The sequence below is a fragment of the Camelus ferus genome, chromosome 6 (assembly GCF_009834535.1).
Source record: "Camelus ferus isolate YT-003-E chromosome 6, BCGSAC_Cfer_1.0, whole genome shotgun sequence".
NCBI classification, from domain to species: Eukaryota; Metazoa; Chordata; class Mammalia; order Artiodactyla; family Camelidae; genus Camelus; species Camelus ferus.
The window spans coordinates 2,443,979-2,459,597 of NC_045701.1; the positions used below are offsets into that span (position 1 = coordinate 2,443,979).

At 47.5% G+C, this 15,619-nt stretch overlaps 2 protein-coding genes across 3 annotated transcripts in view; one reads left to right on the top strand and one right to left on the bottom strand.

The window, feature by feature from the left end:
- The first annotated feature begins 1,287 nt into the window (after positions 1-1,287).
- On the top strand, positions 1,288-15,424 carry LCTL (lactase like). The gene is given in 14 exon segments (XM_006184033.2): positions 1,288-1,405; positions 1,817-1,980; positions 2,381-2,468; positions 2,780-2,889; positions 4,376-4,504; positions 4,606-4,701; positions 6,044-6,098; positions 6,192-6,353; positions 9,712-9,986; positions 10,401-10,451; positions 10,453-10,528; positions 10,680-10,879; positions 11,685-11,748; positions 15,309-15,424. Coding segments are annotated over 14 exon segments (1,704 nt in total).
- Positions 13,134-15,619, bottom strand: part of ZWILCH (zwilch kinetochore protein) — a 36,967-nt gene continuing 34,481 nt past the window's right edge. For both annotated transcript variants that reach the window (XM_014558674.2, XM_032480903.1), the window contains one exon: positions 13,134-15,583. The gene's annotated coding sequence lies outside the window, so the exon portion shown is untranslated. The remainder of the gene's footprint in view (positions 15,584-15,619) is intronic.

A 15,619-nucleotide genomic window follows, 5' to 3' on the forward strand; every position in this document is an offset into this window, starting at 1 on the left:
GCTCAGACCAAGTCCCCTTTCACTCTGGCAGGAAGAAATTCATCAACCATGAAGGGGTAAGACCCGCCCAGTTAAGGGGCCACAGTGAGGGCTTAGCTAAAAGCAGGGAGGCTGGAGGCTGAGTGAGATGAAGGGGGCTTCAAGGGGGAGAAGGGAGGCGGGGAGGGAGTGGGAGGGGGTGCACTGCAGTGAAGGAAGCACAGGGGGGACCTGAGAAGATGGGGCTGGGCATGGAGGGGAGCAGGAGGTGCCGAGACTCCAGGGAGGGGGTGTTTCAGCAGGCAGTCCTGGTTGAATGAGTGAGTAAAGGAATGAATGAGGGGTCTAAAGAGAGGCCGGCCACCCCCACCTCGAGCTTCGCATGCTAAGGTGTGCTGAAGGTGGCCCATCAGGCCCAGAGGGGACCAAGGAACTGGTTCGCTGCCCCTCTACCCTGGGAGGGGGCTGACTGGATCCCCAGGCCCAGGGCCAAGCTGTCCGGCTGCTGACTCAGGCCCCGCTGGCCAGCTCAGCATTCCTGCCCTCCCCACTGAATTGGGGCTATTGAAGCTCTTTGTAGGGGGGTTAGGCCACTGGTCACGCCCCCAACCAGAGCCTTCGCTGTGCTGAGGGCTCTACTCTCAGGGGGCAATGCAGGCCCCCAGGGGTGAGTCTGAGAGCGCTCTGACCACCAGCTGCTGCTCTGGGGGTGTCTGGGACCGAGGACAATCCTGGGTAAGCTGGTGAGGCTGGCATCAGAGAGGGGAGCTGAGTGGAAGGGAATTGACTGAAGACCCTGGGATGGCAACCCTGCCCATGACCCCCAGCTTGGAGAGGGGTCTCTCTCTCTGCACAGGCCAGAGTGTGCAGGTGAAGGTGTCGCAGGGGCTCTGTGAGTTGCCCTGCCTCCTTATCAGACTGGAGCTTCCCTCAGGCAGAGTGGTTTCCCCATTAGATTGGGGCCTTCACAGGGTATAGTCTGGGTCTCCCCCATCAGACAGGGACCAGGGATGGGTTAAAGCCTTGCCCATCAGATTCGGCCCTCCCCAAGCCCAGTCTTTGTCCTCCTCAGTGATTAACTGGGGCATCATACCTGGTGCCCAGCCTCAACCACCCTGTGCTGGTGGGTCTCAGCAGAGCCACAGACCAGCTGCCCCCAGGAGAGCCAACGCTTCTATAGATAAAGTGCCCCCACCTCCTCCCCTCCTGCCCTTGCCCCCACGCAGGGATCTGGTCCCCCCAGCCCTGGCTGCATGCGCCTACACCTCTCAGGTGTCCTTTTTCAGGTATGGGGGAGGGCCGGGCGCCATGAAGCCAGTGCGGGCTGTCACTCTCTGGTGGGTGCTGCTGCTGGTGTCCGGGCTGGGGGCCACCGGGAAGGGATCCCCAGAAGAGGCCTCCTTCTACTATGGAACCTTCCCGCTTGGTATGTCCAGCCCTCTGTTGGTCTGTCCGTCTGTCCGTCTGTCCATCTGCCTGTCTGCTGGCCCACCTTGGCTGGCTTGCCAAGTAGTTTGGTGTTTTAGCTTCCTTACAGCTAGGATGGGAAAAATGACTCCATGACGCTGTTCTGAAATAAAAGACACTCCTAACAGATTTTTTAAAATTACTACATAGATAGTAAATGCTCATCAGAGCTAAAATAGTGCAGATAAGTGCTTTTAATGTGTTAATGTCTTCTCCCACCCCTGCCCCATATACTCCCACTCCTAGGGAGGCGGGGCAGGCTGCTGGGCAGGGGGCCTGCCCAGTGGCCCGGGAGGCACCTTCCAGGGTCCCAGTACTGGGTGGAGCATGGGAGGGGGCTCAGGGCCCAGCGTGGGCTCCGTACTTGCAGGCTTCTCCTGGGGCGTGGGCAGTTCCGCCTTCCAGACCGAGGGTGCCTGGGACCAGGATGGGAAAGGCCCCAGCATCTGGGACGCCTTCACGCACAGCGGGAAGGGAAACGTGCTTGGGGACGAGACAGCAGATGTGGCCTGTAACGGCTACTACAAGGTCCAGGTGAGTGAGGGATGCGCGTGTGTGCGTTGAGCATCCCCTAGTGAGAGTTGGGCAGTGACATATTGAAGAAGCCCAGGTGACAGCGTCAATCAAGTGCTCTGCTAAACACCCCCTGCCCCAGTGCAACCCCGAGGGGAGGGGCCGTGGTGATGGGGCTTCAGGGAGGGGGTGGGGGTGCCAGGGTGTGGGAAGGCGGGTGTGGGAGGAAGGGAAGCAGGGCCCCCTGAACCTTTCCTTAGTCAAGTGATGGGTAGGTGGGTCCTGCATTTTCCTCGACTCTTGGCATATCCCCAGGAGGAAGCAGGGGCAGGTAGTATCTACTGCGTAGATGAGGAGTAAGGACAGGAGGAAGCCTGGGCTGGCGCGGGTGACCTGCCCCGTCCCACCCCTCTCTGTACAGGAGGACGTCGCTCTGCTGAGGGAGCTGCACGTGAGCCACTACCGGTTCTCCCTGTCCTGGCCCCGGCTCCTGCCCACGGGTGTCCGAGGTGAGCTGGGGCCACCCCTCCCCAGCCCGGGCCTGGCCCTTTTGGCCGTGTTGGCTTTGCAGGGACACCAGCCGTCCGGGGCGGGGAGAACAGCCCCCCCGCCACCTCCGCGCGCGGTTTCCCGGGCAACGGGTCTAATGCGATCCGCACGTAGTGGGGCCCCCTGGAGTAACTGTCCCACCATCTGAGATCTGATGGTGCTGAGGGTGCCTTCAGGCCTGTGAAAGATCCCCAGGGCCCAGAAATACTGAGCTTCAGAAGGTCAGAGCCAAGGTCCTTTCTTGTCAATTGCCCTTTTATTTCACCTTCAGCTGACCAGGTGAACAAGAAGGGAATCCAATTCTACAGCGACTTCATTGACGCCCTTCTGAAGAGCAACATCACTCCCATTGTGACTTTGCACCACTGGGATCTCCCGCAGGTGAGGCCGTGCCGGTTCAGAGGCCCCAGAGAGCTCAGCTCAGCAGTGGGGAGCTTGATCGGGGCCCCTGGGGTGGCCGAGGTTGGGGCAAAGGCTGGGGTCTGGGCTCTGCTTCAGGATGGGAAGGTAGGAGGGCGTGGAGAAGAAATCTATCAACTCATCCACGGCAGGAAGTTCACACAGGTTTAACCGATGTTTGTAATAAATGGTAAGTGCAGATTTCAATGGTTTTCAAAACATTTGGCCTAGAAACAACAATATCAAACTATAAAGAAAGAAGCATCTTTTGAGTAAGAGTTGATGGAATAATTAACAAGTTGTTTAGCCTTTTTTCCTCCAGTTTGTTTGAGCTAGCATGGGGCACGCTCATATATGAGCTCCCTTCCAAGCAATTTCCATAAAGTCGCAACATGCTTAAGAACATCACAGTTAGACATCGCTATTCGAGCAATTTTTTTTTTTCAAGCAATTCTCTCCTTCAGCAAGGCTACATGGAGATCATGACCCAGCCAGCCGAGAGGCCATTTATGTAACTCTCTGTGACACAGGGCGGTGGGAGGTCAGAGTATGAGATACTGGCTTCAGGGAGGTGTTGGGGAGAAGATGGAGTCCGATCAGGGCTTTGGAGGGTTGGGGCATGAGGTCGGGGGAAGGGGTGCTCTGGCTTGAGAGAGCCTGGCAAGGAGGCAGGGAGGGGCTGGGCAGTGATTCGGTTAGTTTGGGAAGCAGGCTGGCATGGGAAGGATAGCGGTTGGAGAGATAGTTAGGGGGGCAGATAGACAGAGATAGAAGGAGATTCTCCACAGGCCACGAAGCTGGGGCTGGGGGCGTGGAGCAGGCTTCAGGGAGATGATCTGAACACCACCTTCCAGCTTCTTCCCTGGTGAATCGCCGTCACTGACCTGCCCCTTTGCATCCCCTCAAACCCAGCAGGGAGGGCTCAGCAGGTAACCTCAATGGACCAAAGAATCTTGGGAAAACCCCTCCCTGGTAAGCAGATGGGAGAGAGCCCTGCGCTGAAGGAAGCAGAACCCACTCTCACGACAGGCTGCTGGGAGGTTCCTGACCCCTGCGCGACCCTCACAATCCTAATCAGAGTTTCCACGCCCAGTGTCATATGTGATTTCTTCAGAACTTATATATTCAAGATTCTTTTCCTATGTTCAGACCTCTTTCCCCTGGAAACTTTTCTTAAATATTCAATCCATCAAATTCCTTTTAAGCATGAGAACTTCAGGCTTCCTCTGCTCCCTCCCTCTTGTTTGTATAAGGCACGTCTCCGCAGTTACGTTGTCTCACGGTTCATCGCCACCACCATCGAGTCTTAATGCCCAAGACCCCGCATCTTTGCCCCTCTTTCCCCTAAACATCCTCTGCAGCTGTAATCCCCCATGCTTCTCCCCTAAACTTGGCCAGTCAGCTCCCAAAGTCTTTTCTGGAGATGGGCCCTCAGGGCACCCGCTTCTCTCTCTCCTCCTCTTTGCAGCTGCTCCAGGTCAGGTACGGTGGGTGGCAGAACGTGAGCATGGCCACCTACTTCAGTGACTACGCCAACCTGTGCTTTGAGGCCTTTGGGGACCGGGTGAAGCACTGGGTCACTTTCAGTGATCCCCGGGTAAGCAGGGCCCCCTCCAGGTGGGAAACCCACTTTCTGGCCAGGAGGCTGCCTGGTCACTTCTCACGGGTCCTGTGGTCCCCCACTTGCCATCTCTGCAGACAGTGGCAGAGAAAGGCTACGAGACGGGCCACCATGCGCCAGGCCTGAAGCTCCGTGGCACTGGCCTCTACAAGGCGGCACACCACATCATTAAGGTGAGGTGGGCCCTTCCGGGAGTGAAGGCTGGGCTCCAGGTGGAGGGCGAGCCCCCGTGGCAGCTCAGCCTGAGCCTGAGCTCAGTCCTCCGCCACCTCACACCTCAGCAGCTTCACAGCATCTTACAGCATCCCCTTCCCTTCTGTGAGGACAGATGGGGCATGTCCTGCCGTCAGGGCTCTCCTGCACACTGTGGCCCGGGTGACACAGTCACTGCTCCCTAGAGCTTGCAATCTAGCCAAGGGGCTGGAGCACACGCATGTGGAAACTTGTCACCTCCAGGTCCAAACTGTCCTGTGAGGAATGGGGACTGGAGGAAGCGGGAGGGATGACGGTGACCTCGGGGGTTCCAGTCTCCAAGGAGTGAGCGAAAGTGACGGGAGGTTGGTGAGAGACAGCAGTAGGGAGAGATTGGGAGCGCTTGTCTGATAGCATGGGCTTCAAAGGACCTGCGGGTTTTGAAGGAAGAAGGAGAAATCGTTTGAAAGTACGACAAAGAGCAAGGCAGACGCTGCCCCCGAGGTATGTGGGATGTGCGGGAAAAAGTGGCATCTGGTGGAAAGAGCTGCAGTGGAGGTGGTCTGTAGGGGCAGCCGGGCTCAGTGAGGGCAGGAGAGTGAGGACGACATGGAGGGGAGATGCCAAAGCTGAGCTCCAAGCCCATCAGAAAGGCTGGAGAAGCGGGCGAGGGAATTGGGTCAGCCTCCAGGACACATGTGAGGGTCCGGGCGATGACGACTGGGGAACAGGAAGCGAGGCATGATCGGCTGGCCCTCCTGGACTCTCAACAGAAGGTGAACGATCTGATCAAGCGGGCAGGCAGGAGACCACTGGGGATATACCAGACCCTCAAATTCATGTCAGCAAGAGAACGTTCTCATTTCTTGACTGTTTGGCTTGGGATTTCTTAAACCGTGGACATCAGTGGGTGACTGGGCAGGAATATGGAGAGAAGACAGTCCGTTTCTCAAGACTGTTCCAGGTGCTTGGTCTTTTCCTAACTTCGCAAGCACCTATGGTGAGTGCACTGCCTGGGTGCCACTGAGGACAACCAGGAACAAAACAAGACATGTTTGCAAAAACCTTAGAAACGATAAATAACACAAAGCCGTGGTGCACGTGTTTATGCCAGATTTAGATCCTGTTTCCTCCATGGTACAAAGAAAAGGGAGGTCAGAGGAAGGGAGACTATGGATCAGGTTAATCAAGGCTGGATTCACGAAAAGGATAGGACTTAAACTGGGTCTCTAGAGTTAGGAGGGAGAGACAGGTCAGCTCGGGTTGCACGGGGGGAGAGAAGTGGACGAGGCAGGCACCTTGCATGGCTCCTTCCTCTTCCAGGCCCACGCCCAAGCCTGGCACGCCTACAACAGCACATGGCGCAGCAGGCAGCAAGGTGAGCTCTGCCGCCGCGTGCGCTGGGGACAGGCAAGCGACCGGAGGAGCAAGGTCACTCCTGCCTGCCACCCCCTTTCCTTTCTCTTATCAGGTCTGGTGGGGATCTCATTAAACTGCGACTGGGGCGAACCTGTGGACATGAGCAACCCCAAGGACATAGAGGCTGCCGAGCGGTACCTACAGTTCTGCCTGGGCTGGTTTGCCAACCCCATTTACGCCGGTGACTACCCCCAAGTCATGAAGGACCGTATCGGTGAGCCACATCCAGATACCGCAGCAACAGTATTGAGCTCAAACGAAATGACCAAAAGGCAAGGGGTTGGAAGAACACACTAGGTTGGTTTGGGTGAAGCAGTCAAGGAACAACCCAGCCCCTAAAGAACTGAGAACTGGTTATTCGAACTGGGAGGGCAGGGGACACCCAAACACATTCCTAGACCTGGAAATTGAGAATTTCAGAAACCAGCGGAGGGGAAAGAATTAGCATTTCCCTGGGCTGCTCTCTTGTATTCCATTGTCCTGTCTCCTCCTCGCCCTAACCCTCCACTCTACTCCATCCAACTGCAGTGAAATAGAAGTGAGAAGTCAAAGACAGTCATGGGTGAGGTCAGTTCTATTGCTGGTTCTTTCTGTCACCTGAGAAATACTTTCCAAACTCTGGTTTCCACAGTGTCAGAGAAGAGAATAAAGACAGAGCTCACAAGGCTGTATTAATTTGGATGCTTTTAACCGCCACATAACAGAAAACTCCAAATAAAATGGCTTGAAAAGTAGGGGATTTATCATCTCACTTGAAATCCAGGAAAAGGTGGTCCAGGGCTAGTTAATCCAGCCCTCAGGGATGTCTTTGAGAACCCAGACTCATTCCATCTTTCCACTCTACCACTTTTAGCTAGCCTATCAGCCACTCCCTGTGGCCACAAGATGGCTGCAGCTGCTCCAGGCATCACATTTTTACACATCAACACCCTAAAGCAGAAACAAGGGAATAGCACTGTATCTCATTTTTAAGAACAAGGAAAATATTCCCAGGAAACAGCTTCTACTCCCAGCTGACTTCCCTTTGTACTTCAAGGGATGGAATTGTCACATGCTCTAAGGTGCCCTAGGCCACCAGGACTAGGGCCTCAGAGGCTGGGGAGGGGCCAAGACTCCCATAAAGGATGTGGCCCTTTGGAAGAGGGTGAGGAAGAGGGCCTGGAAGAAGACAGGCATGGGACTCCTGGGTAGACCAGCAGTGTCTGGTCACAGGAATCCACACAAATAATTGTGTGACTTTGAGATATCAGCCCACAACCCCTTAACAAAAAGAGACAAGGATGACATTGAAATAGGTTATAATCTCGCACATCAAGGCTATTTTAGATTAGATTAGACTAAGACAGAACGTTTGAATCAACATTTCAAAAATTTCCATTTCTCAAGCACAATTGATCAAACTTATCTGGGATAGGAGGCAGAAAGTTCTAATTCCAACTCTGCCGCTAACCAGTGAGTGATTCTGGGCAAAGTGCTTCACCTCTTTGCGTCTGTCTTATCACCTGAGAGGAAGGGATTAGACAAAATAACCTCTAAAAAATCTGTTGACAATAACCAGTTGTGTGACACATCTGTACATAAACACACACACACACTCAAAATCTTGAGAATGATTTCCTCTTCAAAGCCTTCAAAATTCAAAATCTTGAGAATGTTCCTGTAGACACACCTCATCCTTCACAGGGTACATGTACTCTCGTGGGATCCCTATTGCAGGCACCACACCAGCGTTGTACTAAAACGCCAAACTAATTATTTATCACAGAACAGTTCTTGGGCTTAAAGCCAATAATTCCAGACCCCACTGACTCCAACTCTGCAATAATTCAAGTGGGAACAGGGCTCAGTTTTCCCCCGGTACAATGTGGAAAGAAAGATCCTATAAGTAGTTTTGTTTTTTCTTCCCCCCCTCAGGTTTATTGAGTATAATTGACAAATGAAACAGTTAATATTTTCTTTAGTAATGAAAACATTCTGCCTGAAATCTCATTCACAAATTACTTCCAGGCATCTCAGAAGCATCCTTTCATTCACAACAGATGTATGAAGAAAGGTAATTCTAGACCAGCGCTATCCAACAGAAACTTTTGGTGATAATGGAAATGTTCTGTATCTGTGCTGTTCAGTGTGATAGCCCGTAGCCATTTGTGTCAATTTAAATTCAAATTAGACAGAATTAAAAAACTCAATCCATCAGTGTGACTGAGTTAAAGATGCATTCACACTAACCATATTCCAATAGCCACATGTGGTGAGTGACTATTGTGTTAGACTCTCCAGTGACAATTCCTGTGGTTTTTCTCGAGTTTAAATGTAACTGAAAGTAATAACGTGCTAATTTTTTCAAGGGATTTAATAGTACAATCTTTTCACTCATTTAATCTAAACCAACAGTCTCTTTGGAAACGTTTTATGGCTGTATTTTAGATCAACTCATAAAACGGTACTTTTCTTTATACGTTTATTTTAAGCTTTTTTGCATAGATTATACAAGGATGTGTTTCAGATTTTTTAAAGCACAAAAAGAGTGAACAGTCACGCTCCCCTCCCTCCCCTCCCCACTGCTCCTGCCCTCCCCACAAGGAAGCCACTTCCAGAGGCGGCTTGTGTGTGTGTGCGTGTGTGTGTGCGTGTGGGCGTCTGTGCACGCGTGTGTGCATGTACTTGGACATATATCCAAGATGCTCTGCATCCTTGTTTCACTTGAACATCTCTCTTGGCACTTTTCCATGCTGCTGTGTGAAGCACTGCCTCCTTTGCTCTAACGGCTGCAGTGTACTATGGATGCATACTCCATCATTTAAGTAACCAGTCTCTCCTGACAGACCTTATGTTCTCCATCTTTTGCTACTGACCCTTAACGAAGATCCTGGTATATATATCCACTTACATGAGAGAGTACAGTGTAGGATAAGCAGATTAAGAGCTGGTCAGTGAAAGGACATACACTTTTACAATTTTGAAAGATAGGACAACATTGCCCAACACAGAGGTTGTACCAGCTTAGGCTACAAGACATGAATGTGACCGTGTCTCTCCCCAGTTCCCTTCCTGGACGCAAGCAAAATGACCAATTTTTGATATAAGGAACAACCTAGAAATCCAACTCTACACTTTTTTTTTTCCCAGATAGCTACACAACTGTCCATACACAACTTACTGAGTAATCTCTGTACCAAAATGAAAAAAAAATAAAAAAAGAGAAACCAAAATGAAAAAAATAAAAGGAAAAAAAAAGAAATCAAAATGAAAAAAGAATAAAAAGAGAAACCAAAATGGAAAAAGAAAAGAAAAGTAAGGAAAAAAGCCAAAATGGTTAAAAAAAATTTTTTTAAAAGAGTTAGTAAATATTACTTTTAAGCAATATAAACTTAAAAATTTTTGGATAGTATTCATTGTTGTCAAAATTCTAGTTTGAAAGGCCAAGGTTATACTTTCCACGTAGATGAATCCCAAAGTCCAGGACGTGGGTCACAGCTTTTATGTCAACATACCAGTACCATCATGGTACATGACAGCAGAATGACTGCGAGAAGATCGAACTTGGTTAAACTGTTTTCCTCTCTCATTAGGAAGAAAGAGTGCGGAGCAAGGCCTGGATACGCCGAGGTTACCGGTGTTCTCCCTCCAGGAAAAGAGCTACATTAAAGGCACATCTGACTTCCTGGGACTAGGTCATTTCACGACTCGGTACATCACGGAAAGGAACTACCCCTCCCGCCAGGGGCCCAGCTACCAGACCGATCGTGACTTAGTGGAGCTGGTTGACCCAAACTGGCCCGATCTGGGATCTAAGTGGCTATTTTCAGTGCCATGGGGATTTAGGAGGCTCCTCAACTTTGCTCAGGTGATTATCTCATTAAGCTAAAGGACATTTTTGACCTGAATTGATGGTTTTACAGCTTAAGCTCAGATGCTTACATTTTAAATAAAAAACCCAGTTACTCATACCTCAGAAGCTACCAGAGATAAGTCTTAAAGAAAGACTAGTAATGCCTAGTAACTTCAGCTACAATTCTAATCTCATACTCGGTTATTTCGCTGCCCTTCTCACCTGTAATGGAATGTGTGGGAAAGAACAAGACTTGAAGTTTATTTCCTCTAAAATGATACTTTGTCAAGAAATATATCCTTTCATCCAAACTTGCCTCCTGCCTACATTCATCTCTAAATAAACAGGTTAACTGGCATCTACTAAACATAAACACACCCAATGAGAACACAGCAGGCTTTCAATATGTGTCCCCGTGATTCCTTTCAGACTCAGTACGGCAATCCTCCCATCTACGTGACAGAAAACGGAGCGTCTCAGAAAATTACACTGCACCCAATTATGCGATGAGTGGAGAATTCAGTACCTCAAAGGATACGTAAATGAAATGCTAAAAGGTGAGACACAGACCAAGACGGTCTTCACGTATCTATTTAACTCGGACTGACTGAAACTCATAGATGAAGACATAAAGGAAAAAGTACCTTCACAATATTAGTTTTCCAAGTAAGTAAAATATCTTAAAAATGGAATTCAATGTCTTTACAGCTATCAAAGACGGTGCTAACATAAAAGGGTATACTTCCTGGTCTCTGTTGGACAAGTTTGAATGGGAGAGAGGATACTCGGACAGATACGGATTCTACTATGTGGATTTCAACAAAAGAAATAAGCCACGCTATCCAAAGGCTTCGGTTGAATATTACAAGAAGTTGATCGCTGCCAATGGCTTTCCCAATCCGAGAGAGGTAGGAATGGTTATTGATGTTACTCATCCTAGATTTTAGAAGAGCCAGGCAGCTGGGGTGTGCCAAGTTTGGCAAGCACCCCACAGCCCTTTGACTCTCCCCAGCTCTCACCACCTCTCTGCTTATTTGCTTAGAGTGGGGTACAGACACCTTAAAATGCAATTCTAGCACACAGAGCATGAAGGGCAGTCTAGGGGTAGTTAAATGTTAACTATGTTAATGTTACAAACAAATGCTCCCTATTCTCCAACATACAGGAAAAGTAAATCAAGTATATAACGTAATTTTCACCTCTTTCCCCACCAAATGGCACAGCCATACAGATGCACTGGTTCCAAAATGAGATTAAAAATAGACCTCCCATTTTTAATAACCTACAGGTTTTTTCTCCCAGCTCTCTATTCTCTATTTTCTGTTGCTGCACCTAACAGCAGGTGCCTCACATTAGGCAGGGAATATAAGTTGTAATTTAGAGTGTCTTTAAAAAAATTATTTAAAAAAATCCTCACTTGTTTATCAGCATTTTTTCGGGGTGAGCCTAGTGGGACTGTAAGTAGAAGCAGTGACTGATAGCTGTCAGGCGTTGAGTAGTTCTGCATGACTAGGAAATCACTAGGTCACAAGCTCAAGAATAAAGAGTGCTCTTGGGCTCCCTCACAATGATGCAGATAGGTGTTCAATAAATAGTAACTCATTTAAACTACAAGTAGATTAAAAAATGTGTCTTACCCCATATCCTTCCCAAAAAGATTTTAAACAGTGTAAAACTAGGACAACTTTACTTATCAAGTGGGTTTTTAATTAGGTGGAAAGTTGGTACCTCAAAGCCTTGGAAATCTGCTCTATCAACAACCAGATGCTGGCGGCAGGTGAGTCTGATTCTTCCCTTTGATAATTAAACCGTGTAATCATATATAATGGCATTACCAAAACCTCAAAATGTGGACCTACCTTAAGTCAATCTTCCAAAACCACATGCTTAGAAATGGATTTTTTTTTCACCTTTACTTTCAAGCAATGTCAAATTGGTATCAGCATTTAAAATATTTTTTAAAAATTTACTATGAAAAAGAAGTATTTTATCTACTCTAGTTTGATCCTTTCTGAATCATACTGTAACTTTATAAATCTACCCTTGTGTTATACAAAGCGGGCTTTGTTGGAAGGAGGGGGAAATTCAACCATTATACCAAATGGAACAAAGGAAAATCAAAGAACCCGCCATATATTACATTCATTCATCCCACAAGTAATTATTAAGCAGTCACTGTTTAGCTCAGGGGTGTTTTAAGCCCTGGCGACACAGCAATAAACAAAACAAGGTCCCTGCTCTCACAGAAGGCATTTCTTATGCAACAGGATCTAAAAAGCTCAGAGGAACAGAATGACCAGTCTGTAACCACGCATCAAGAAATGCCAACGCGCATCATTTGTTTCTTTGGATTTTGTCTTTCTCGCTATAGAAGGCCAATCAAAGAAATACACTTCCTGTTTTAACAAATTCATCTTTAATGTGATATCAGAGGCGGAAAATGCCGGACCAAGTCCTACCAATGCATCTCTTTTTATAGGCCATTATACCACTGTTCCCCCACCAACCTAAAAAACCAAGCAATATTAAAGATGCATGTTCCATTAAACTAAACTAAGTTTAATGGAAAGACATGATGTAGAATTTACTGTTGAGCCCATGAGCTCCACGAGAGTGAGACCTGGGCCTTACCTGTGTCGGTAACCGAGGCGTGTCTGGCACAAAACCTAAAAGCAGGTATTACAGACAATAAGGAAGCAAGATGGCGGAGTAAAAGGATGCTTGTAGCTCACCCTCTCCCACAAATACACCAAGACTCACATCTACGGACCCACCCAGCCAACCAGAGCACCTGCCCAACTGCGACAGAAAGAACATCGCCCTCTTCGGAAGACAAAGACACCAAAAATCTGGTTGAAGTAGAAGAGAACAGGAACAAAAGTAGTGAACTGAAAGGATCAGAAACCATGTGTGATGCAGTTATGATAAAGGATTAACTCAGCAGAGGAAGAGGGGAAAAACTGATGACCAGCAGTTTCCTGCTCTGCAGAAAGGAGATTCTGATAGCCTGCATATGAAGGAAGTAAAGAAGAAGGAAAGTGGAAAACGGACATTAAAAGCATCTGTGACTTCACGTGTATTTGAGAAGACTGCCTCAGTGGCTGGTGGTCTCCTACACATGAATGACAACAGCAGTTTAAGTGAAGGAGATCAAGGTCGTGGCAGGTCTTCAAAAGAAAACATCTAGTAAAAAGGACAAGGTCAAAGAGCAGATTAGTTCTGTGGATGACCTTGACGACTTAACTGTCACCGGAAACAGCTTCCGAGGATCGCGAGTTGCTTTACTCGACGTATAAGAATACCCTGTTGCTAATCAAACAACTTGGCCTGGAGTGTAAAGACTGTTAGCTTATTGAAAATTCAGGATGCAGTTCATTTATTCAGAAGATTAACAGAACCTAAAGAAATCAACTGTGAACTACTTAGAAGAAAAATTTTTAAAAATGGAAGATAAGGTTAACAGGCTACAAAAAGACCTGTTGGAAATGAGAAATGAATTCACAGAATGTCAAAATGTGGAGTGGGAACGAGAGCTCTGCAGTGTGAGATTCACATTAAAACAAGAAACAGAAAAGAAAAAAAATTGCTGATATATTATATGAAAAAACTAAGGATGATTTAAAAAGAAAAGACAAACAATAATATGAACAAGTTCACCTGAAACAGCAAGTCCGAGCACTAGAATTCGAACTGAAGAGCTTAAGGCATAAACCGAACCAGGCCTGTGTGAGACAGCTTCAGCAAGGACTGACTGACACCCGAAAGAAACAGCCCATGTCGAAGGCCTCCCTGGAGGTGACAGCGCATCATCAGACTCCTTTAGAAAATGAGACACAGGATTTAGAGAGGAAATTACATCAAACTGCAAATCAAAATGCTGATCTTACAGCAAAACTGGACTCTACATCTTCAGTATTTCTCCATCTGAATGCAGAAACTCAACTTCTTCTAAAGGAGTTATTATCTAAGCAAGAGGTGCAAAACAAATGTGAAAAACTAGAGGAGGAGAAAAAGAAGTTGGAAGAAGTAATGAACCTCAAACGTCACCTAGAAATGAATACCGTGGAACGCAGTCAAGTGCAGCAGGACAAACGGGAGACTGAAGAGCGAGCAAGACAGGGTGTAGTAGAAAAATGGAAAGGAATCAGCCAGTTTTTACAGGCACAAGCACCACCTCAAGAAAACGTGAGAGAATAAAAATGCTTCAACAGGAAGTCAAAAATGGAACACAAAATTAAATATCTGGAATCTGAACTCTCCAGAAGTAAACCTCTGCAGTTCAATTCTAACAAAAAAGAATTAGAAAAATACAGACAACTGCACCTGGAAGAGCTAGGAAACAGAATGCAATTGGCAAGTCAACGAAACTCGGCTAACGAGAGGCTGGCAGAGATGAACACTGAACTTCAGATGGAGAAACAGCACAAGAGCTCTTTTCTTGGCACTGTTCCTACAAGGCCTGTTGACGGGCCACCTTCTGCTGAAAATTTTAATAATAGCTTAGAGCCCAAAAGGATTTTTTCCAACCCTTCAGCTAGCACGGGCGACTACTTGTTCAGGATGCAGAAGCTGGAAAATAATATAGCTGAGATGTCAAAGAAGCTACTACTGAACTTCACTCTGAATCCTACAGACTTTCTCTTGGATCTACGGACGAGTCAAGTCTAAGTCAAGATCTGGTTTTGAAAGCACGTCAAGAATATGTGAAGGTTTTGAAGAAGTAGATGATCTAAAAAATAAATGCGAAAAATTTATCTGCTGCACTGTTAAACATTTTTGTTACTTCCCGTTAAGTAAGATATTCACAATGCTTATTAAAGGGAAATATTTTTGCATTGTATGTGCATGATTAAAATTTACGTAGTATTTAAAAAATAAAATAAAAGCAGGTATTACATAAATGTCCACAAAATATGCTTATAACTCTTTAAGATTATTTAGCTATGTTAAGACCTACCATAAAAAATGTCAACATAGAAATCCCTGTACCTCTTAAGATGCTCACTAACATCTTTGAAAGGCTGCAGGTGTTTCCCAAGGAATTTTCTTTCATCAGTCCCCGCAGTGAGAGTTACAGGAACTGTGGAACATGGATGCTAATATTCTGAGTAAGCACAAGCATTAACACACATGCAGACTTTAATTTCTGTACCTATGGAGGAATCCAATTTAAGTATCCTTTATCCACTTAATTCACCGGGTTCTCTGACGGCAAATAAGAATAATTAGAAAATATGACGATGCCCCTTTCCGAGCTTTCCCAGACTGGGGAAGCTTTCAGGAGGAAGCCACGATGGCCGCGTTCTCACCCGCCATGCCGTTCTCTCCCCTCCGCAGAGCCCCTGCTGAGTTACATGCAGATCATGACGGAGATCGTGGTCCCCACGGTCTGTACCCTCTGCATTCTGATCGCTGCGGTTCTCCTGATGCTCCTGCTGCGGAGCCTGAGCTGAGACAGGCTCCCCCGTCCGGCGGCTGCATCCCTCACAGGGCACCTTCAGACTCTTGCTCCTTTCTCTGCTCTGAAGCTTTACATGCATCTCTGTTTTCAGGTTCTGTGATAATTACCTTTTTTTTTTTTTTTTTTTTTGGCGGGGGGAGGAGGGCTTGTGCTGGGATTTAAGAATTAGAAAATAAAAATAAGCACA